The 21,863-nt window shown below is 33.5% G+C and overlaps 2 protein-coding genes across 2 annotated transcripts; one reads left to right on the forward strand and one right to left on the reverse strand.

Annotated features, from left to right (window-relative positions):
• Positions 1–1,955: 1,955 nt before the first annotated feature.
• Positions 1,956–11,807, reverse strand: LOC129239088 (cytoplasmic FMR1-interacting protein). The gene is made up of 13 exons (XM_054874384.1): positions 11,705–11,807; positions 11,192–11,418; positions 10,941–11,120; positions 9,892–10,875; positions 9,149–9,816; positions 7,068–7,241; positions 6,892–7,010; positions 6,688–6,800; positions 6,420–6,619; positions 5,812–6,347; positions 5,640–5,734; positions 3,009–3,395; positions 1,956–2,933 (listed from the first exon to the last, which is right to left on the reverse strand). Exons 2-13 carry the CDS (start codon positions 11,396–11,398, stop codon positions 2,724–2,726), a joined length of 3,873 nt encoding a protein of 1,290 aa, XP_054730359.1. The 5' UTR covers positions 11,399–11,418; positions 11,705–11,807; the 3' UTR covers positions 1,956–2,723.
• A 358-nt stretch (positions 11,808–12,165) lies between these two features.
• LOC129239097 (programmed cell death protein 2-like) lies at positions 12,166–16,832 on the forward strand. Its single transcript, XM_054874391.1, has 3 exons — positions 12,166–12,490; positions 12,713–13,854; positions 15,610–16,832. Exons 1-3 carry the CDS (start codon positions 12,383–12,385, stop codon positions 15,863–15,865), a joined length of 1,506 nt encoding a protein of 501 aa, XP_054730366.1. The 5' UTR covers positions 12,166–12,382; the 3' UTR covers positions 15,866–16,832.
• The last annotated feature ends 5,031 nt before the right edge of the window (positions 16,833–21,863 follow it).

A 21,863-nucleotide genomic window follows, 5' to 3' on the forward strand; every position in this document is an offset into this window, starting at 1 on the left:
GTGGCGATCAGGCGCTGGACTTTTCTTCAAAAATTTCGATTTTTTGTAAACAATTATATTAATAGTCGGTTTTTTTTCGAAAATATGAAAAATGTTTCCTGAGGCCGCCATATTGTTAACTTTGAAAAAAAGCTTCGATCAGGCACAAGATTATCTATTAATAAAATTAATTTCTCTTGTCCGATTGATTTTACATGAATCTCCAAGGACTTGAGATGATCATCGCAAGGGACTTCTGGAGAAACGGGGGCCACACAAACAGCGATAAATTTTACAATTATTAATTTTTTTTTTTAATTTTGCTTAAGCCAAGTCGAAACATGATGTATTAATGCTATGTTTTAATTTTTGTAAAATAAAGCAATTGACTAATAAAAAAATATTATTGAAAATCATCATTCTTTCGGGTTTCTGACTACCCCTAACCCCTTAAATGATCTCGCAATATGTATAAGTACTAGTATAAGTCCTACCCCAAATTCTGTTACACGTTAAGACCGTTAAATTTTCATTCAAAATGGTCACCATTTCCTTTTACAAAAGCCTTCAAACGATTAGGCCAATAAGTTATTGGAGCGCGCACGGTTTTCAAATACTTATATCATCGTCGCTGGTCGAACCAAAGATTGTTTGCGGTTCTCCAAATTTCTGTGAGGTCTTCGACAGGTCACGCTTTCCAATTCTGACCACAAATTGTAGTCCAATTAATTCAGATCTGAACTTCCAGACGCCCAATCTTCTGCGTCTATGAACCCAGGAATATTGTTTTTTAGCCACTACTGGGTGGTTTTTGTCTTATGGGCTCAAGCGGAATCTTGTTGGAAGATCTGAAAGCTCCCCATTGAAGAGAGTACTGCTCAACTGCTTCACCACGCCTTCTAAGATATCCTCCTGGTACACTTTTGTCCCGGTCTAACCCCCTTTTTCGCAGAAATGAAGAGATGTTACGCCTTTACAAGATACTCGCCCACCAAACCATTACGGAGGCTGCATGGTGGCCACACGGAAGCCTTGGAAAAACATGATTTTCACCTTTAGATGTTTTAGCATAGATTTAGTCGTTTTGCTTATTAAAAACTTCTTCAACAGTGAACATTTTCTCATCTGTGAAAATAATATTTTCATAACCGTTGACCGCGTGACATCGAAGAAGCTGCTGGCATCTGTCGTGTCTAATTTTCTTCAAGCGCGCTATGAAAATATGGCCAGTTGAGCGACGGAAGGCTTTCATGTGAATACCAGCTCTAATTAGTCTTGACATGGCTCTGCTCGATACATTCATTGCCCTGAACATGATTTTCTGCTTTCTATGGGGATTTCTGCGAATTTTTTCTCGAACGGCTTTTATGGCACTGGTTCGAACCACGCACGCGAGGATGATCACTTCTTTTTCTGTCTGTCACTTCAGACGTTTGGGTAAATCGATTGATCGTGCGGTAAACATTCTCGAAATATTATTGTAACTTTTTTCAGCAATTCATAAATCTCACTTGCATTTTTACCATTCTTTTGTCATGCAATCACTGCAGTGCGATTTTCCTTAGCTCCCCACTCCATTGTTAACAAGCGAAATTCGCGACGAAACTGCGAATAATTCATGAGTAGGCAAGGCATACAGATAAAAGCAAAAATAACGGCACTTTTTTCTGCGAATTTGTTCTTGCCGTATGCATTGTAAAATTTGTCACAGAATTTATGGCAAAACTCAGTATTTCCCAAGGCGAATCTATTCAAGGTGGGATCGGTAAATGAGCTGATTTGCTTTTTTCTTTCGCCGTGTCCATGTGGCTGTCAACCCAGAATGAAACAAAGCTGATTCATTTTTTGTTTTCTATTTTGCCAATGATTTGTTTGAAAACAAACGTACAAACATTGTTGTTGGTCTAGTGCCACCACCTTTACTGAATGCGCCTTGGGATTTCCCAATTCAGAAATATACACAAAACACCTTCGCATTGTTAGAAAATGTGTAAAATGTTTATTTATCAGCATTTTTAAACATATGGAATATTGATTCGCCTTCTGAGACATGTACTAATTTCTTGTAAATGCAATTCTAATATGCACGCATTTTTTTTTGTTTTTTTGCTTTTTCAATTCATACTTTGATCTGCGATAAATGCAGTTTAAACAATTCCATACAAGCGAAATTACTGAATGCAATATTTTTGAACATATTTTTGTTTTTTTGTTGCGCCTTAAAGGTTTGGTTTCTGTCTACCTAATACATATGTATATGTATATGTAAATATTCGGGTATTATTGTAATTATTGTAAACACTGTTCGCTATTTAAAGCCAAATATAATTTCTTGCCTTATTTTTTGTTGTATAATCTTTGGCCTACTTTCTCCCATTATTTCCGCATAGCATTCAATAGCCAATCATTAATAATCATAAATCTTATTAGAGTTGAATTTCAAATGCTGCGCTCCTATAGCTTATTAATTGTATAAATAAATATTTTTGCAAAATATGTAGTTGAGTTTTGAGAAAAAATGTTCATTGTATGCGAATAAAAAATTTTGATTGTTTCGTATTAAATTCAACTTTAGTTTAAGAAAAAGAAAATTGTACTGCTTAAATAATACATACATACATATATAAATTCAATAAGCTTTATATGTACCCTTACAAGTGTATCTAGCATACCATTACAATAATTTATATATAATAATTTTAATAATAGATAGAGGAGATATTTAATAATTAGTGTGTATTCGTTTAATTATTTGTCATACTCTGACGCAATTTATTCGGATCTTGGTAGTGTGAGGAAATCATTGTGGGATGCTGTGGCGGCGGAAAGCAGCGTACGTGCTCCACGTTGGAGCCCTCGCCATCGCCACCTTTGAGATATTTATTGAGTATAGCAAATATTTGTGAGTTTAATACTTGAAAGCGGCGTATGCGGTCAACCATGCGTTTCAGTTTCTGCGAATTGAAAAATTGAAAGTGAAATAATATTTAGGTGCACGATGAACGTATGCGGATGAGTAAACAACTTACAATTCCCTTTACATCCTCGTCTTTGCCATCAACGCGTTGTACGCGCAAAATATGATAGCAAAAGTCCAAAGCCTCAAAACGTCGCTGTTGGCCCAGCAGTACAATCATGGCGCAACCGGCCCAATTTAAGCCCTCGCCAAACAGCTCCTCAATGGTGTACTCTGTGCCGCGTACTGGTATGCAATAAACAAATTGCAGCGCTGACCACAAGCGATGGAATTCAGAGCACTCGTCGACGTGTATGATGCCATTTGCCGGTGGCGGCCCACTCCAGACGGGATCATCCAAATAGCTTTTGATGCGATTGAGTATCACCTCGAAAATACTCAAACCACAGCAGAGGCGTTCGCGTGTTAACAAATCACCTTCGCGGGCAATCATGGCTTGCTGAATGTTGGAAAGTAAAAGAAAAGTGAGTAGTCTTCGACAAAAATATAGCACCTAGACTTTTTGACATGTTTTGGCTATTTATTTATTTTTTTAAGATACATTTATTTTTTTTTAATATTTATTTATTTTATTTAAATAAATTTGTTTTTTAATATTTATTTATTTTTTTAAGATAAATTTATTTTTTTTTAAGATTTTTTTTTTAATAAATTTATTTTTTATTTTTTAATATATATTTTTTAATATATATATATTTTTTCAATAAATTTATTTATTGTAAAATTTATAATATTTTTTTTTTAATATTTATTTACTTTTTTTAATATTTATTAATTTTTTTAAGATATATTTATTTTTGTTTTAATATTTTTTTTATATATTTTTAAATACATATATATTTATTTTTTTAATATTAATTTTTTTTTTTAATAAATTTATTTATTGTAATATTTTTTTTTAATATATATATTTTTTAATATATATTTATTTTTTTATTTAATATTTATTTTTTTTTAATAAATTTATTTTTTAATATTTATTTTTGTTTTAATAAATTTATTTATTTTAATATTTATTTTTTTTAATATCTATTTATTTTTTTAATATTTATTTATTTTTTAATATTTATTTATTTTTTTAATATTTATTTATTTTTTTAAGATAAATTTTTCTTTTAAGTTTTTTTTAAATAAATTTATTTTTTTAATATTTTTTTTTTAATATTTAAATTTTTTAATTTATATGTTTTTTTAAATAAATTTATTTATTGTAATATTTATTTTTTTTTAATATCTATTTATTTATTTTTTTAATATTTATTTTTTTTTAATATAAATTTATTTTTTTGTATATACATATATTTTTTTTATGAAAATATAACAAAAACCCGATTAATCAAAGTTTCAAACTTTATACAAGATTTATTCGACAAATTTTCAAAACAAAAAATCTTGTTAATCCATATTTCAATTTTTATGCAAAAAATGAAAAAATTGGAAAATTTTCCATCAAAATTTCATAATTTCAAAACTTTTGAACAGAATTAAAAAAAATGGGTATGCAGTTTTATTGCCCAATAATTATAGTATATTAAGTACAAATTAAGTGACTCTAAATCCTCGTTGACTTTTAATAATTTTTTTCTTCGACGGCCTTGCGTATTTTTTCCATAAAAAATGCGCAACACCGTCAAGAAAAACATTTATAAAAAGTCAACTGGATTTTCTAGTAACTTCAAATTTGCATTTTATAAAATTTAATGGGCCATAGCTGATTAAAAATGTTGATGAAAAATTTGAAAATTGGTATGAAAAATTTAAAAATTTTGATGAAAATTTGTCCAATTTTTTCTAATTTGTTTATAAACTTTGAAATCTGGGGTTTTTAAGCAATGCACTATACTTTTATAAAAAATAATGAGCATTAAAAAAAGAAGAAAGAAAGTCAAAGCTGGTCAAAATAAAGAGGTGAAAAATTTTTTGCGCGGACTGTATACTGTTTTTTTGTTTGAATATTTATTTTTTTATTTTTCTTTTTTACTATTAATTATTTTATTTTGGTTTTTTACTATTTTGTGTTTTACTATTTTTTTAATTTTTTTTTTTTCTTTTTATTTTTTTAATTTAAATAATTTTTTTTATGAAAATATATATTACTAAAGACCAAGTGTCAAACTTTATACATATTTCGATATTTACGAATTCGAGAATTTTTTTTTTAATTTAAAAAAATGTTTAAACAGAATTAAAAAAGAAATTGGGTATGCAGTTTTATTGACCATTCAATTTTAGTGTAATAAAGTACAAATCTTAAGTGGCTCTAAATTCTCGTTGATTTGTGATATTTTTCCACCGACGATGTTGCGTATTTTGTCATATAAAAAAAATATCCTGATTTGTTTTAATAAACACTTGAAAAACAATTGTAAAACATCAACTGAATTTTCTCAATATCAAACTTGCATTTTATAAAATTTAATAGGCCATAAAGCTGCGTACACGTTTTTTAATGTTGAATAAAAATTATAAAATTTTGATGAAAATTTGTCCAACTTCCTAATTTTTGTAAGAACTATGAAATTTGGATTAATATGGGTATTTGTTAGGCAATGATTTCTTTATTTTTATAAAAAAATTTAAAAAAATAGTCCAAACTACCAAAGCACCAAAATGTCGAGGTGAAAAATTTTTTTCGCGGTCTGTATACAAATATAAATATGTATATGTACATGTGTATGCTTACCTTTGCATTGCCAATTTTTTCTACATTAGATACGATCTGCAAATTAGCGAACTGCGCCTCCAAACGCTTCTGTTTGGCTTCAGGTTTTTCATTTTCTACAAAAATATAAAAATTTTAACAGATATTTTTCTCATTTTCTCATTTTCATTCGTACAAAATTCAAAGTTCGTACCTTTGCAAAATGGGCGCGGGAATATATTTTGGAAGAGCGCTGCATGCAACAAATCACACACCTCTTCCTGCGATAGGGCCTGCTCGATAAGCAAGCAGAAAATAATACAATTTCCCAGCTCACGGAACGACTGAAACAGATCGGTCTTTGTGTCCGGATACTGGACAATATCTGTGAGGTGCGCTTGATAATAACTCAACACACCCGGTGAGCCGTATTCGCAACGCGGCAGTTTGCAAGATTTCGGCATTGCACCCATTAAGGTTTTGGTGAATTGCAACAGCGTGCCCTGTATTAGTGGCTTTACAATATCCTTCAATATGATGTCCATGACCACGGCAATACCCTGATAGCCGAGCAAACGACACATCGCATGAAAATGGGGTGCACCAATGAAGCCCGTATACTGGCCGTATTGTGTGGAGTAGGCGGCATTCAACTGCTTCGATCCCCACAAATAAAAATGTGCCATTTGCGGTGGTTTCTCACGTTGTATGGGCTGTGATGAGGCTAAATTCACTTTACTGCGTACGAACCTATGCAAGGCAAAACAAAAAAAATTTACAAATTAGACAACTATAAGTGAAAAAAAATGTGAGCTGTGCTACCGATTGGTTGCCGCATTGTAGCAGTAGTTAACCAAAAAGTCATAATTCAATTCCACAAACACATGCAAAGTGATGCGGCCATAAGGCGCTAGTACGTTGTGATTGGCCTCCTTTACCATGGCATCAAAATTGTCCAACGCTAAATATTTGCTAAGTAATTTGTGACAAATGCGATTAGCTTCCAAAAGGCCTTCGAGTTCCTGTTCAATGCGAGAGACATATTTTAATCAGAAGGATGTAACGATTTTCGGACAATAATTTTACTTACCACAATGCCCGTTATGTCATTGCCTTCAAAGCGGCAGATTGCCAACTCCACACTTTTGTGCATATTTGCGTTGATGCGCTGATTTATGAGTTTATTTAAGTCAATGGAGCGACCTAAGTAGAGTAAGTGAGTAGTTTTGATTATTTGAGTTATTAAATAAAAAACATATTTTTAATTGCAATGTGACGAAAGCTGAAAACTTACCTAGTAATTGCACATGCCGTTGCTTTAACAGCGTCTCATAGCGATTATTTCGCGGATATGAATGGAAATTAAAACCTAGAACCTCGCACTCCAAACGAAAACGTTTGTCCAGAAAAATACTAAAATTAAAAAAATCATTAAAATAGTTTTCCACATTCATTGCCACCGTTTCATACCTGCCCGCTAATTGTTTGTAATGTGCGAAAATTTGTTCGCTTAGCTTGTAAACAAACTGATCAAAACACAAATTGACTTCTGCTTCCACTTCGTCATACAGAAATTGTTTGCGAAATACCGTCAGAGCATAATGTGCCGAGTCGTTGTACAAATCCAGTGGATATAAAACGAATCTATATTGAATATAAAAAATATTTCATGAAAATTAAAAAATAAAAAAACATATTTAATGAGAATTAAAAAAATATTCAATGAAATTAAAAAAAATACATATTTAATGCAAATTAAAACAAAAAAATTTAATATTATAAAAAAAATATTTAATGAAAATTAAAAGAAAAAAATTTAATGTAAATTTAAAAAAAATTAATGAAAATTAAAAAAAATATGTATATAATGAAAATTAAAAAAAATTATGGAAATTAAAAAAAAAATTAATGAAAATTTAAAAACAAAAATATTTGAAGAAAAGTATAACGAAAATATTAAATGAAAATTAAAAAAATTGTAAGGAAAATTAAAAAATGAAATTAAAAAAATATTTTATGAAAATTAAAAAAAATTTAAAGAAAAATATATTAAATGAAAATAAAAAATTATTGAAAATTAAAAAAAAAGTATTTAATAAAAATAAAAAAAAAATTTATAAAAATTAACAAAAAGAAATATGAAAAAGGAAAAATTAAAAAAAAAATTAATGAAAGTTAAAAATATATTTGATGAAAATAAAAAAACACTATTTAATGAAAATTAAAAAAAATTATGAAAATTAAAAATAAAAATATTTAACAAATATTAAAAAAACAATATTTAGCAAAAATTAAAAAACAGAAATTTGATGAAAATTAAAAAACAAAAAACAAATAAATAATAAACAAATAAAAAACAAAATATTTGATGAAATTAAAAAAAAAACAATTTAATGAAAATAAAAAAAAACAAATATTTAGTGAAAATTAAAACAAAATATTAATCAAAATTAAAAATATATAGTGTATTTACTAAAACTTAAAAAATTATTGTTTAATGAAGGTTATAGAAAACAATTTTTAGTGAACATGAAAGAAAAAACATTTTATCAAAATAAAAAAAATATATTTAATGGAAATTAAAAAAAATATTGAATGAAAATTAAAAAAAAAATATTTATTTAATGCAAATTAAAAAAAAACATATTTCAAGAAAATTAAAAAAAAAATATTTAATGAAAATAAAAAAACAAAATATTTTATAAAAATTAAAAATATTTAATGACAAAAATTATATTTACAGAAAATTAAAAAAAAAAACAATAGTTAATCAGATTAAAAAAATACTTTATGAAAAAAAATATTTAACGAAACTTAAAAAACGTATTCAAGGAAAATTAAAAAAAAAAAATAATGAAAATAAAAGAAAAAATACTTAATGAAAAAACTATATTTAAAAAAAAGCTTAATAATTATTAAAAAATAAATTTAATGAAAATTGAAATAAAAATATATTTAATGAAAATAACAAATTTTTATTGAAAATTAAAAAAATTTAATAAAAATTAAAAAAAAAAAAATTTAATGAAAGTTAAAAAAAAACAGTCTTTAATGAAACAAAAAAAAAACTTATTAATGAAAATTAAAAACAAAACATGTTTAATGACAAAAAAATATTTAATGAAAAGAAAAAATAAATTTAATGAAAATTGAAACAAAAAGAAATTTAGTGAAAATTAAAAAAAAAAACATATTTAATAAAAATTAAAAAAAAAAAATATTTAATGAAAAGAAAAAAGAGATTTAATGAAAATTAAAAAAAGGGAAAATAAAAAAACAGCAATGTTTAATGAAAATTTAAAAAAGGTATTTAATGAGATGAAAAAAGGAATTTAATGAAAATTAAAAACAAAAAAATATTTAATGAAAATTAAAAAAATAATTATTTATGAAAATAAAAAAACAAAATATTTACAGAAAATTAAAAAAAAAAAATTTATGAAAATAAAAAAAATTATATTTAATGGAAATAAAAAAAATATGTAAAGAAAATTAAAAGAAAAAAAATTTAACGGAAATCAAAAAAAAAAATCTTTTCATCATCCACTTACTCCATCATTGAAGGCTCCTTCGTTTGCAATATGTGATCGGTTAATATCCATGGCATAGACATCTCAATTGGAAACTGTATACGCTTTTCCATGGTAATCAAATCTTTGCACTCCTCATTGTGTTGATGCTTCACCATACACTTGTTCACCTTACGCCCCATTGTCATTTCCAAATAAAACTCACGATACCACAATTGCGAAAGATCGCAGCATTTTTGCAGTGTGTCACTGAAGTTAAGCAAATAACTCCAGTAGAATGAGGTTTTGTGAAAAGTATCAATTTGCATAAGGCAATTGCCATCAATGTCTTTGCGCAGCGTGCGCTTGCCACCACTTTTGTCAGCAATCAACGACTCCAGCATAGTGCGCACCATATACAATTGAGTGGATGAAGGGCCGACATTCAGGCGTGGCACTTGAATGCGAAAACCTCCGTCAGGGTCCTTTTTGCCCTTTCCGGCAGGATCGTCTAGCGGCTCATGGCCCTTCTGCCAATCGGCAGCGGTCTCACGCACAGACATTATAATACTGCGTATCAAATCCTTTTTGTTTTTGACAGCTTTACGCAGCGGTTCACGCAATGTTAGCTGCACAAAGTCCTGCAGCTCGGCATAGATATTGCGACGTATCGCCTCGCAAAGTACGGTTTCGATGCGGGCCATTAAAACCTAGATGGAAAGTAACAAATTAGTATTGATTAACTGTTGTTACAACTGAATTTGCGGAAGCAAACAAAATATTACCTGCAATCCCTTAATCATTGCAATTACTTCAATAAGTGCAAACTTTTCTTCAGAAGTGTAATTATAGCGCGTTGCACGTTCATATTCCTCTGCTTCCACAGGGCATTCCTTGTTTTGGTGATGATCGGTTGGGTGTAGCAGTTTCCATGAGTACAATTCAGTTACCACACTTGTCCACTCGGAGAGCAGTTGCAACCCACGCAGCGCTAAATCAGATGTTGCACGATTTTCGGCATCCGTTGGATTCTCTTTGACCGTTGTTGTCACCTCGTTAGTGTAGCGCGCCAGTTCGGAAATGTACTTCACATGATCTTCGCGTATTTGTGGCAAATGCACCATTAGATCAGCTTGTGGACTGATTGCATTCGAGCTGGACAGCGGCCATTTACTCGAGTCGAAATGTTTGCTGCGTTTTATATAATTAAATGGGGCAATTTGCATATCACCAAATAGTGGCACCACCTCCAAATTTTTGAAAATGCGATCTATACGATCCAAACGTATCTTCTTCTTCTGATCCAATTTGTTTATATTACAGCCATCGCTATCCATCAGAAATAGGCCGAAACCCATTACTTTCACCAGCATGTGCTTTTCCTCTGGCGTCAAATACATTTTCGTTTCGAACATATGCACACAAATGTTTACCACATCCGAGAGCAAATCTTCGTAGCCAACAATTTTTTCGAGCGTATCTTTAACCGTGTCGCGTATTTTGTTTTGAGTAGCAAGAAACATTGATAAATTTTGTGATTCCTGTAATGTGTGCGAGTCCGACATGACTTTGAGGAATTGTGCCGCACGCCGATATGTACTGTAGTCATTCTTCACGCTCGATTTCATATTCTTCAATTCGTCCAGCACGGCAAACATGTTAATGAATTTACCCAATGTTAGCAAGTAAGCTTCTGAGACGAAATCCTTGCGCTTTTCGGCATGACACAAGCGCTTTACCTCACCCGAAAACGCTTCAATGGCTTTGCGCTGTAATTTAATTATATTGGATCAAAATACCGCATCCACTTATGTATGTATACAAATATGCTTACTTGGAAGTACATAAAATTGAGTAATTTGTTGACCTCTGGTGCGAGTACCTCCACAGTTTTTTCATAAATTTCCACACGATTAGGTTGCTCATTGGATTTTGGTTGAGGTATGGCGCGCGAGCAGCACCGCCAAGTGTAAAGCATAACCGCATGCTTTTGTCCCTCATCGAGCAAAACATTCTGTAAGTTTGCAAGATAAATAAACACGAAATTAACACATTCTTATCAACTGCAGCTGTGCGCTTACTCACCAGATTAGCATGTGTGGTCGCCTCTTCGATATATTTAGCTATGCCCGTAACAAATCCATTGCGATCCTCAAAATTTGTATCAAAGTTGGCTTTGTATATAATTGAACATGGTTGCGCTTCAATGCAAGGCTGCTCATCAGGCAGCGACAGCTCGTCGAGCACTTCCACATTGGACAACGCATCGGCCAATGTGATCTTTTCCGTCATTTTGCAGAGTAATTTTTACACTGAAACGAGGTCAGATAACAAGTAACAACATTAGTACGATGATGCAAGCGGTGATGCTGTGCGCACTATGTGCATATGCAAAAACTGCAGCAGCGCAAAAATCATCGATTGGAAACTGGGCGGGTCTCGCGTCGACCTCTGAGACAAGTGTTTACGTTGCTGCACTGACCAATTGCGCCTCTTATTTATGCACAAGCGTATAGCTTTGCGAAAATGTTAGAACTTCAAAGTGAACTATACGATTTGTTGTATACTATGCAACATTTTCCGTAAATTTCTACTCACATTAAATTTAAGAAATTTGTTATTTATTTACACGACTGCCATTTGATGTGTAAGCGAAGAATTGGTAATTTTTGACTTGCACAACACACACACCCACAACATGGAATTTGTCAAATCAGAAATGCCAAGCTGACAGAGGCTGCGTTCACAACAATTCAAATGATACTGTGTATTAGGCAGAAATTTATAATCTGGTTGTGCGCTCCAATAACGAAATGGCCATAGCAGCGTAAATAAAAAGACGAGTAGTACTGATAAAACTAAAGCATTTTGTAAGGTGTACTTTAAAACTTTTGCTTTATTATTGTGAAATACATCAGCGGCATAACGTTGCAGCAAATTTTATTTCAATTTCACCCTGGTAAAAAATGTCGAAAAACCGAGTACTTTTAAGCACAATGGCATCCCGCAATGAACACCGTCAGTTTTACGCGCTTACTTATTGAATATACTATTAAAAACTGGCATACTTTTAGGATCACATTGTCGATTTATCCACTCGTGTTTTTTCCTCGCCCTTGTTTGCTGCAATAACTTGAATCAAACAACTCAATATCAGAAATCCCTACATATATCCTTATTTTAAAAATCGCAAGACTTGATGAAATATCATTTACAAATCGAAGCTATTAATTTTAAGTGAATAGTACGTTAATTGGTTAGAGTGTAAGTGAGAAAATGGCGAAAAACAAAAGTACTGTCTATCTTGGCTTTGAGGATGAGGAAATTACAGGCAAACACGGGTCTATATTGAACAGTACGGTGAACAAAGTTGGTGGAACGCCGGTGAGTACTACGTTGTGCAATAATATCATTTGTGCAAGAGTGCAGTTGTAAATGATTTAAAATATACAAACAGATTTGCCCTTTTTGTCCAATTCACACTGCACATCCGTTGCCGCGCCGCAGTCTCAGCTGTGCGTTGTGATGCGTTGCGCTGACGCATCATTTACAGAGTTAATTAAAATTGATTTTTCTTTGTCAGTAAAGTGTGTCTTTCTCTTACAGGATTGGCCCACTGGTGAGATAAAAGTGCCTTCGTGCCCGCTCTGTGGCACAGCACGTCCGCTAATTGTACAATTGTATGCCCCATTGGAACAGTCACAATTTCACCGCACGCTGTATGTATTTGCATGTTTAAATCCGGCTTGCTCTCAAAGCTCGAAGAGTTGGCTATGTGTACGGACACAACATCTGGACACACCAAGTGAAGCGGAATTAATTAGCGCCGTGCCACCACCACTGACAGCTGGCGGTGCTAGTGCAAAGAAAAAGAAGGGCAATAAACAAGCAGCCAATGCAACGCAACCACAAAAAATTGCTTGGTGTAGCGGAGCCGATGACTGGGGCGAAGCTGTAGATGAGAGCTGCACTGCGGCCGATAATGGTGTGGAGCGCATGGATACAGGTGCAGATGAGTTGCAGCATCAAAACGAAGAAAACGGCAATGTGATTGGGAAGAATGATAATTCACCCACACGTGGTGCACACTTGCCACGTGCCGATTCAGGCAATAGTGAAGCCGATGAAGATGATGATGATGAAAGCAATTCAATGGATAACGAACTAGTTTATGGATTCGGTCAGCTGGATATGCATTCACCGCAAAATGCGGCTGAGGACCCAAACGCCAATTGTGCGGCCGGTAATGCTGCAGCTGCAGCTGCTGCCGATGGTGGTGCTATTATGGGCTTCGGTGGTGCTACCGCTACCATTTGTGCTGAAATAGAGGGCGCTGAAACGGATGTTGTGCTCGTGGAGACGCCACTAAAGCCGGAGCGTGACTTAATTGCACTCTTGAAACACACCGCAACGCCGGCAGCTCTGGGTCCCCTTGCTAAGATTTCCGATGTCACTATAAAACCCTTCTTTATCGCAGTGGACATAGAGCAGCGTCACAAATGTGGTGAATATGAAAACTATAGTGGTACGCTATCGGCAGATCACATACGTGAACTATATCAGGAGTATAAGCGGCAAGATGAGGCCGCACATTCGCCAAACGGTGCTGGTGCGATTGTTGGTGCAAGTGAAGGAGGTGGAGGTGGCGATGACGCAGAAACCTATGAGAAAACTTTGCCGGCGCATGGCGACATAATTTTCCATCAATTCGTTAGTACTTTGCAACAAAATCCAGGCCAGATAATAAGGTAAGGTTAGGCGCGATTAAATGGGCTTTGAGTGCTAAATAGAAATTCAGAAAAAAAATAATGAGTTGGAAAATTGCAACGGGCGACCGCCGTGGCCGAATGGGTTGGTGCGTGACTACCATTCGGAATTCAGAGAGAAATTAAGAAAAAGTTTTTTCTAGTAGCGGTCGCCCCTCGGCAGGCAATGGCAAACCTCCGAGTGTATTTCTGTCATGAAAAAGCTCCTTATAAAAAATATTTGCCGTTCGGAGTCGGCTTGAAACTGCAGGCCGCTCCATTTGTGGAATAACATCGAAACGCACACCACAAATAGGAGGAGGAGCTCGGCCAAACACCCAAAAAGGGTGTACGCGTCAATTATATATATATATACACGGTGTATAAGCTTAAATCCGCTGATTGCTCGTAAATGGCGTTAGTGAGCATATCAAGTTACCATAGAAATGCCATATTTTTTTTTGCATGGGTTCGACACCTGTTTACATCAATCACTGCACATCATCAGTGATTTCATACAGCAACACACTTTTTTCCTTGCGTAATCATGTCTAATTTTGTGCCAAAAAAAGAGCATATGCGGGAAGCTCTACTTTTTTGCTTTAATTTGAAGAAATCGGCTGCCGAATCGCATCGAATGCTTGTGGAGGTCTATGGTGACAGTGCATTATCGGAAACAACTTGCAGAGACTGGTTTCGTCGGTTCAAAGACGGCCATTTTGACTTGAGTGACAAGAAGCGTGAAAATCGGCCCAGAAAAGTTGAGGACCATGAATTGCAGGCTCTTTTGGATAAGCACGATACCCAATCGCAAAAAATGCTTGCCGAGCAGTTAGGTGTCACTCAACCAGCCATTTCCATGCGTTTACGTGCCATGGGAAAGGTCCAAAAAGTCGGAAAATGGGTACCCCATGAATTGAACGATAGACAGATGGAGCGACGCCAAAACACATGCGAAATCTTGCTGGCTAGGCATAAAAGAAAGTCGTTCCTGCATCTTGTGGTGACTAGCGATGAATAGTGGATATACTTTGAGAATCCTAAACGAAAAAAATCATGGGTCGATCCCGGCCAACCATCAACTTCTTCATCAAGACCTAATCGCTTTGGACGCAAGACGATGCTGTGCGTTTGGTGGGATCAGCAGGGTGTCGTTTACTATGAGCTGTTGAAACCTGGTGAAACTGTTAATTCTCATCGCTACCACCAACAACTCATCAAATTGCGCCGTGTTTTGCGTGAAAAAAGGCCTCGTTATGAACAAAGACATGAGAAGCTGATTTTCCTCCGCGACAACGCCCCATCGCACACGTCAAGAATGGTCCAAAACTACTTGGAGACAATCAATTGGGAGGTGCTACCTCATCCCGCTTATTCACCAGACCTGGCCCCTTCGGACTATCATCTGTTTTCATCGATGGGTCACGCGCTCGCCGAACAGCACTTCGATTCGTACGAAGACGTCCGGAAATGGCTTGACGAGTGGTTCGCCTCGAAAGATGAAGAATTCTTTTGGCGTGGTATACACAAATTGCCCGAGAGATGGGAAAAATGTATAGCTAGCGAGGGCAAATACTTTGAATAAATTATTTTTTTGCTTTCTATAAAAAAAAATGGGTTTTTTTTTTACTAAAAAACAGCGGATTTAAGCTTATACACCATATATATATTTAATCTTTAGAGATTAGATTAGATAGATTTACTTTGAAATACACTCTAAATTTCCACTTGTAATATTTTAAAATTTTTCCCCTACAGGTATTCACGCGACACACTACCACTTTTAATGGGACCACTTTCCGAACCGATACCTAAGTGTGCGAATTGCAACGGCGAGACCATTTGTGAGATTCAAATCCTTTCTACACTCATACCGAAATTGCGTTTGCAACAGAACAGCGAATCGGTGCCCATAGAATATGGTAACGTCCTGGTGTTCACATGCCTCAAATGCTGCTGGGATACACCAGACAAAATGCGCTATGAACGAGTCGTCGTACAAGCAGAACAATAAGTAGAAAGAAAAACAAAACGAAGATTGGCGATGTGGGCGTGATAAGGCAACTGAAAATCCTAGTATCTAGCGAATATGCTTAATTTTTTGTGAATTTCATAGGCCTAGCTTACACTTGAAAGAAACCAAAGTACCCGTGTTTAGGTCTAACGGCATTACATTCAAACTATTAAAGTGTTAAATTACTAAAGTATGTACCTAGATGCGTTTACAAAGTGAAACTACTTCAATTAATAAAATAGAATAACCAAAGCTCTAAGAACACACCCTTTACATACATACATAAATACTTTTAGTCCTGTCGCTACAATATACGACGGACTTTTTAAACTACTACAACAGGCGAGCAACCAGAAAGCTTATTTACCAGTTAGAAGTTTTAAATTATAACCAGCAGCAACTTGAGTAAAATGATTAGAAACTTTTAATATAAGAATATAACAACCGCAAATTCAGACATAATTAGGTAATAGGTTTCTCTCAGCGAGTTAGTTTTAGGAACAAAGCGAAGCTTGTAAGTTTTTAGTCATTCAATCTAAATCAAGTGACCGACTAGTAAATATCTGCATATTTTAGAATAGATTTTCTGATTATAATAAATTATTTATGTTTGTAGAATTTTTTCCTCACTAACTGCGAATTAAAATAAATCTAAATGCAATGCCAAAGCAATTTCGGATAGACAATTTGTTTTAAATTTAAGCAGGGAAACAATGTATTTTATTTGCTTAATACATAAATATGTATGTATGCATTTAGGCCTTGTTGTGTACTTAGTTTCTTAAGTAAAATGATTGTAGAATACGTAGCGTTGTTTTTATTTAAATTGGTTTAAAGCTAAAATTTGCAATTATGTTTCTGATCTTAAATAAAAATTTAATCTTAGAATTTATGTATTGCACGAGAGCTAGAAAAAGGAGAGTCGAAATAAAATATGAGAAACTAATGAAAATTGTGCTTAAATTTCAATATGTCTGGAAGGCAGAAGGTGACACAGGTTACTTAAAGACGGTAATGTAAACAATGTAAAGGAAAAATATAACAACGAAATGTGTTCAAACAAAGTGCTAACAAACCTAGGCGACCGCTATTAGAAACAACTTTTTCTTCATTTTGGTCTTTCACCGAGATTCGAATCTACGTTCTCTCTAAAATCCAAATGGTAGTCACGCACCAACCCATTCAGCTACGGCGGAGAGCAAAATATTAAATAATATTTCAAAATAAAAGTAAGTGCACTCGCAGCTGATACTATATCTTCAAACTAGCAAACCCGGCCCCCTTCGCTGGGCACACTAAAATAGAATAGATATGGTTTAGAACAGAAAATATATGGTTTTCATATTATTTATTTTTTTATTCTTTATTCAAGCGCTTTGGCATAAACAATATTTTTTGTTTTTCTATTTGTTTTTGAGTAAATATAAAATATAAATTGAAAATCAGGAAAAAAGAAGATTGTTTTTAAATTTTAAATCAACGCATATGAATAAACAATCGTCTTTTTTCCTGATCATCCATTTTTCGTTTCAATTTATATGTTTTATTAAGCATTGGAGCTTTTTTAACCATTATCCCTACTAATATTATAAATGTGAATGTAAGTTTGTTTGTTACGCTTTCACGCCAAAACTACTTAACCGATTATTACGAAACTTTGTACACATGTTTTTGGAGGTGATAGAAGTAATATAGGGTACCTATTGGTGGATAGGGTTTGAGATATATGTAGGTCAAAACGTGGACCCAGGTAACCTTCGGATGTGTATGTACAATATGGGTATCAAATGGAAGCTGTTGGTGAATCCTTTAGTTCAGAGTATTTTTCATGCCGCTCCGTGACTAGGGTCTCGAGATAGAGACCAAAACGTGGACCAGACACGGCCGGTTAGCGAACACACACAAAAAGTTGACTTTATTTTATATATAAGATTTTTTTCAGTTTGTGTCCGAAAAATCCAAATATCTTACGGAACCCTATTTTTTTCCAAAATAAAATGTAATCCATGTTACTCTTGGATAATGTAGTTTTCGAATGGTGAAAGAATTTTTAAAATCCGTCCAGTAGTTTTTGAGCCTATTCGTTACAAACAAACAAACAAACAAAGTTTCCTCTTTATAATATTAGTATAGAAGTATAGATGATTGATGCAGGTCGCTAATGTTCACAACTAATTGAGTTGTGGGAAGCTGTGGAAAATCGCATTGCAGTGATATTGCAGCCATAAAAACAGTTCGAGAAAGAATTCGCAGAAATCCCCTTAGAAAGCATGAAATCATGTCCAGGGAAATGAATGTATCGAGCAAATCCATGTCAAGACTAATTAGAGATGATCTCCACATGAAAGCCTTCCATCGCTCAACTAATCAGCTTTTGACAACGCGCTTGAAGGAAATTAGACTCCACAGATGCCAGCAACTTCTTCGGTGGCGCGCGGTCAACGTCCATGAAAAAAATCTTTTCACAGATGAGAAAATATTCACTGTTGAAGAAGGTTTTAATAAGCAAAAAGTGTACCAGAAGAATGTCTTAGAAGGCGTGGTGAAGCAGTTGAGCAGTACTCTCTTCAATGAAGAGCGTTGGATCTTCCAGCAAGATTCCGGTCGAGCCCATAAGACAGAAACCACCCAGCAGTGGCCAACAAATAATATTCCTGGGTTCATAGCCGCAGAAGATTGGGCGTCTGGAAGTCCAGTTCTGAATCCATTGGACTACAGTTTGTGGACCGAATTGGAAAAAAGGACCTGTCGAAGACCTCACAGAAATTTGGAGAGTCTCAAACAATTTTTGGCTCGAGCATCGATGTGAATATCCATGGAAACCGTGCGTACTACAATAGCTGAATGGCCTACTCATTTGAAGGCTTCTGTAAAAGCAAATGGTGACAATTTCGAATGAAAAATAAATTTTTTTTTGTTAAAACTAACTTCATTAAAAAAAAAAAATACCAGTCTAACGGTTAGACGCGATAGAAGTGAAACCTTCCGTAAAACAAACTGAGAGAGAATGAGACGAAGGCAGCATTAGGAGCGGGATAATTATAGGTTCATTATAATATTGCTATAAAGTTCATATTTTATTTTCTTCATTTTATTATTATTCATCCTCAATGTTTTCAATTTCAACAAATGATACGAGTGGCTTATGATAGCTAAAATATGATACAAATGCTTTAGTTTCGATGTTGTCAACATATCTTTGAAATACCGTGTCAATTGTTGTTTTTTTCTGTCGATATTCACGACACTCTTCTGCATTATTTTTCGGCATAATTGCGGTAAACATTTAAAAATGAAAATATTTACGAATATAAAAATACGGATGCAATACAGCACACGCGGTTGCTATTATGAGCGTCGTAGCGCGTATATTACACAGACGTACTAACATACACACAAACATTTGTAGGACGCTTGGTTTGAATTTTTTATACATATGTATGTAAGCTATACTATGGCCTAGCCTATGTACGTACATACATATTTGTGTTCTGAACTTCCAGCAAAACAATGCTTATTAATATACACATATGCATCTACATACAACCGCACACACAGGCCACTCACTTTATTCCTGTAAATGCGTATGTCGTCCAAAGCGAAAATTCTATGCCTAGCGACTACAAGAACAAAATGCATTAATAGGCGCAGGCGTAGCGGCCATCATCCTAGTTGCCATAGCGCTGAACAGTCGCGGCGGCGCCGAACAGTTTCAACTATTGTACTGTGCAACAAAAACTCATCATCAAAAAATTGATTTATAAATTCGAGCTCATAGTTCTAAGAGCAAGTACTTTCATTCATAAAACGAGCCGCCCATATGCTAATTTTCTCGACAATTCGAAAATAGTCAATATTGGAATATTTCGCGTAGAATTATTTGCCAATATTCAATTTTTGTCAAGTCGAGTGCCCGCGGCTCCGTAAATATGTTTGCACCCATATATGTATGTAAATATATGTTTCTAAATGCTCGACAACCGCAGCTGCCTGTTCAAGGTTACTGTACATTAGGTCGGGTCGATTTGTGGGAAGGCAAAAAAATCGCCCATTGCTCTGTGAAAATCATATTCTAGGGATCAGAATAAGAAATTTTGCCGAAGGAACCATACCTCTAAAACGATTTCTGATATATACATATATCCGCATATATACATACATATATAAATTCACAAATTTAAATTTGCTTATGCCATCCTTCTGTATAAATAAATAAATAAATAAATAAATAAATATATATATATATATATATATCTTTTTTCTTCTTCTTTTTGGTGTCGCTTTTTCGTTTCACTTTTTCTCAAATCACTCCCAACGATTCTAAAGAAGTTTTCACTTAAAAAGTATTATAATTTCATATCTATAACGGACTTAACTTGTAACAGAACTTATAGCAGGACTGAGTATAAAGAGAATATAAAAAAAACAAAGGCAAGTTTTGATGGTGAATACAAGTGTGCACCCGTAGACTTTCGATTATAACTGAACTCTGCAGAACTTCCTCAATTGGACAATGTTGAATTCAAAGAGATCTACAAAATGCTTTGGAATCTATTGTCGGAAAACTGCGACAGTTTTACACTTAGAGAATATTGGCGATACCGGAAAATTGACGGAAATGGTTGATCAAAATGGTACATATTTGATTTCATAAGCTCTCCATAATTTTATTTTTTTTCCAATTCGCCATCCAATTCGTTTCATTTTTCCATTTTATACGCTCCACTATCTTCACGGTGGTAATGAGACGTAGGTAAAAAGTTTATGAGTGTTTTATGTTGTTTCATTTATTTTATTTTAAAATCTAATTTTTATTTTTCTCGCTTTAAAGCTTAGTCAACTGCTTTAAATTAGTTTTCTACAACCGTTTTCATAAAAATAGACGTCCACACATCATATACTTATATTTATTGTAAATTTCTTTAATAACTATAATAGCATTTTGTGGTTTAGGAAGCTTCTAAACGAGATTGCGAAATTAACTTAAATGCGATATGCCAGTTCTATCGTAATTAAATAACGGCATGAATAGTTGGTAAATAAAAAACTTCTTTGCTAAACAATGTGCGTAAATAGACGAGTAATTTTATGTACCAATTAACTGTGAGCGTAGGCTTTATGCTTCGTTTTTAATATTTATAGAAAAATGCAACAATTTTTTTTATACTAATTTTAGCATTTGGCAGCCATATAATCCTTCTGCGCCGTTAAGATTTATACCATGGCCTTTTTAATATAAATTAAAATATATTAAATATTGTATTTAAAATATTTATCATATACTAAATACTGTGATTTGGGATTTAAATAAAGAAAACATTTTTTCCCTTTCAATGAGAAATTATTTGAAAGCTTACAAATTCTGCCTAAGGCCATCCGATGATCACCAGTATTGTGTTGTATTTATTATACTTATTTAGCAATAATAAATGCTTACAAACAAGGCAACCGTTGCAACAATAGAAGCATTTTGAATCGACTGTTAATAACCGCAACTGGATTTTTTTTTTGTTAATTACAGCAATTTTTTTTTAGCCAATGTGTGTCGAAAATTTCACTAAAAATTGTGTTTTTTGGTTCAAAGCCTGTCATAAATTCAAATTTTGATTTTTTTTTTCCTTCGTACAACAACGCGATTTATCCATGTACTAACGAAATCCGTTTGGTTTTCTGATTTTAGATGAACCAATAATGAGCTATGCTGTCCACGGCAAGAGCATTTTTTTTTTGAGACGTCAAGGAAGATGAGGTACCAACGGCTGAGTTTTCGAAATTTTTAAATAAAAATTTCACAAAATACTGTTTATATATGTATCTTAGATACAGTGAATTGCTTAAGGGGGAAGTCTACTGTGAATTTTTCAAAAAATCGATTTTTTTTTTATTAGCTTAAAAAATACTTTGAACCCTCTTAAATAAGGTACAATATGTGTTACAGCTGGCTAAATTTTTCTTCGTTGAAATTTCGACCTTTTCCCGAAGCGCTCCAAAGCGCGTA

Source organism: Anastrepha obliqua, chromosome 1, assembly GCF_027943255.1.
Source record: "Anastrepha obliqua isolate idAnaObli1 chromosome 1, idAnaObli1_1.0, whole genome shotgun sequence".
Lineage (NCBI taxonomy): Eukaryota > Metazoa > Arthropoda > Insecta > Diptera > Tephritidae > Anastrepha > Anastrepha obliqua.

Excerpts from the sequence above, each read along its gene's own strand:
- LOC129239088 (XM_054874384.1), bottom strand. The coding sequence starts at position 11,398 with ATGACGGAAAAGATCACATTGGCCGATGCGTTGTCCAATGTGGAAGTG. Across the intron at positions 6,620-6,687 it reads ATGACATAACGGGCATTGTG|GAACTCGAAGGCCTTTTGGA; the intron begins GTAAGTAAAATT and ends CGCATTGAACAG. Across the intron at positions 3,396-5,639 it reads AAAAAATTGGCAATGCAAAG|CAAGCCATGATTGCCCGCGA; the intron begins GTAAGCATACAC and ends TCCAACATTCAG.
- LOC129239097 (XM_054874391.1), top strand. The coding sequence starts at position 12,383 with ATGGCGAAAAACAAAAGTACTGTCTATCTTGGCTTTGAGGATGAGGAA. Across the intron at positions 12,491-12,712 it reads ACAAAGTTGGTGGAACGCCG|GATTGGCCCACTGGTGAGAT; the intron begins GTGAGTACTACG and ends TTTCTCTTACAG. Across the intron at positions 13,855-15,609 it reads AATCCAGGCCAGATAATAAG|GTATTCACGCGACACACTAC; the intron begins GTAAGGTTAGGC and ends TTTCCCCTACAG.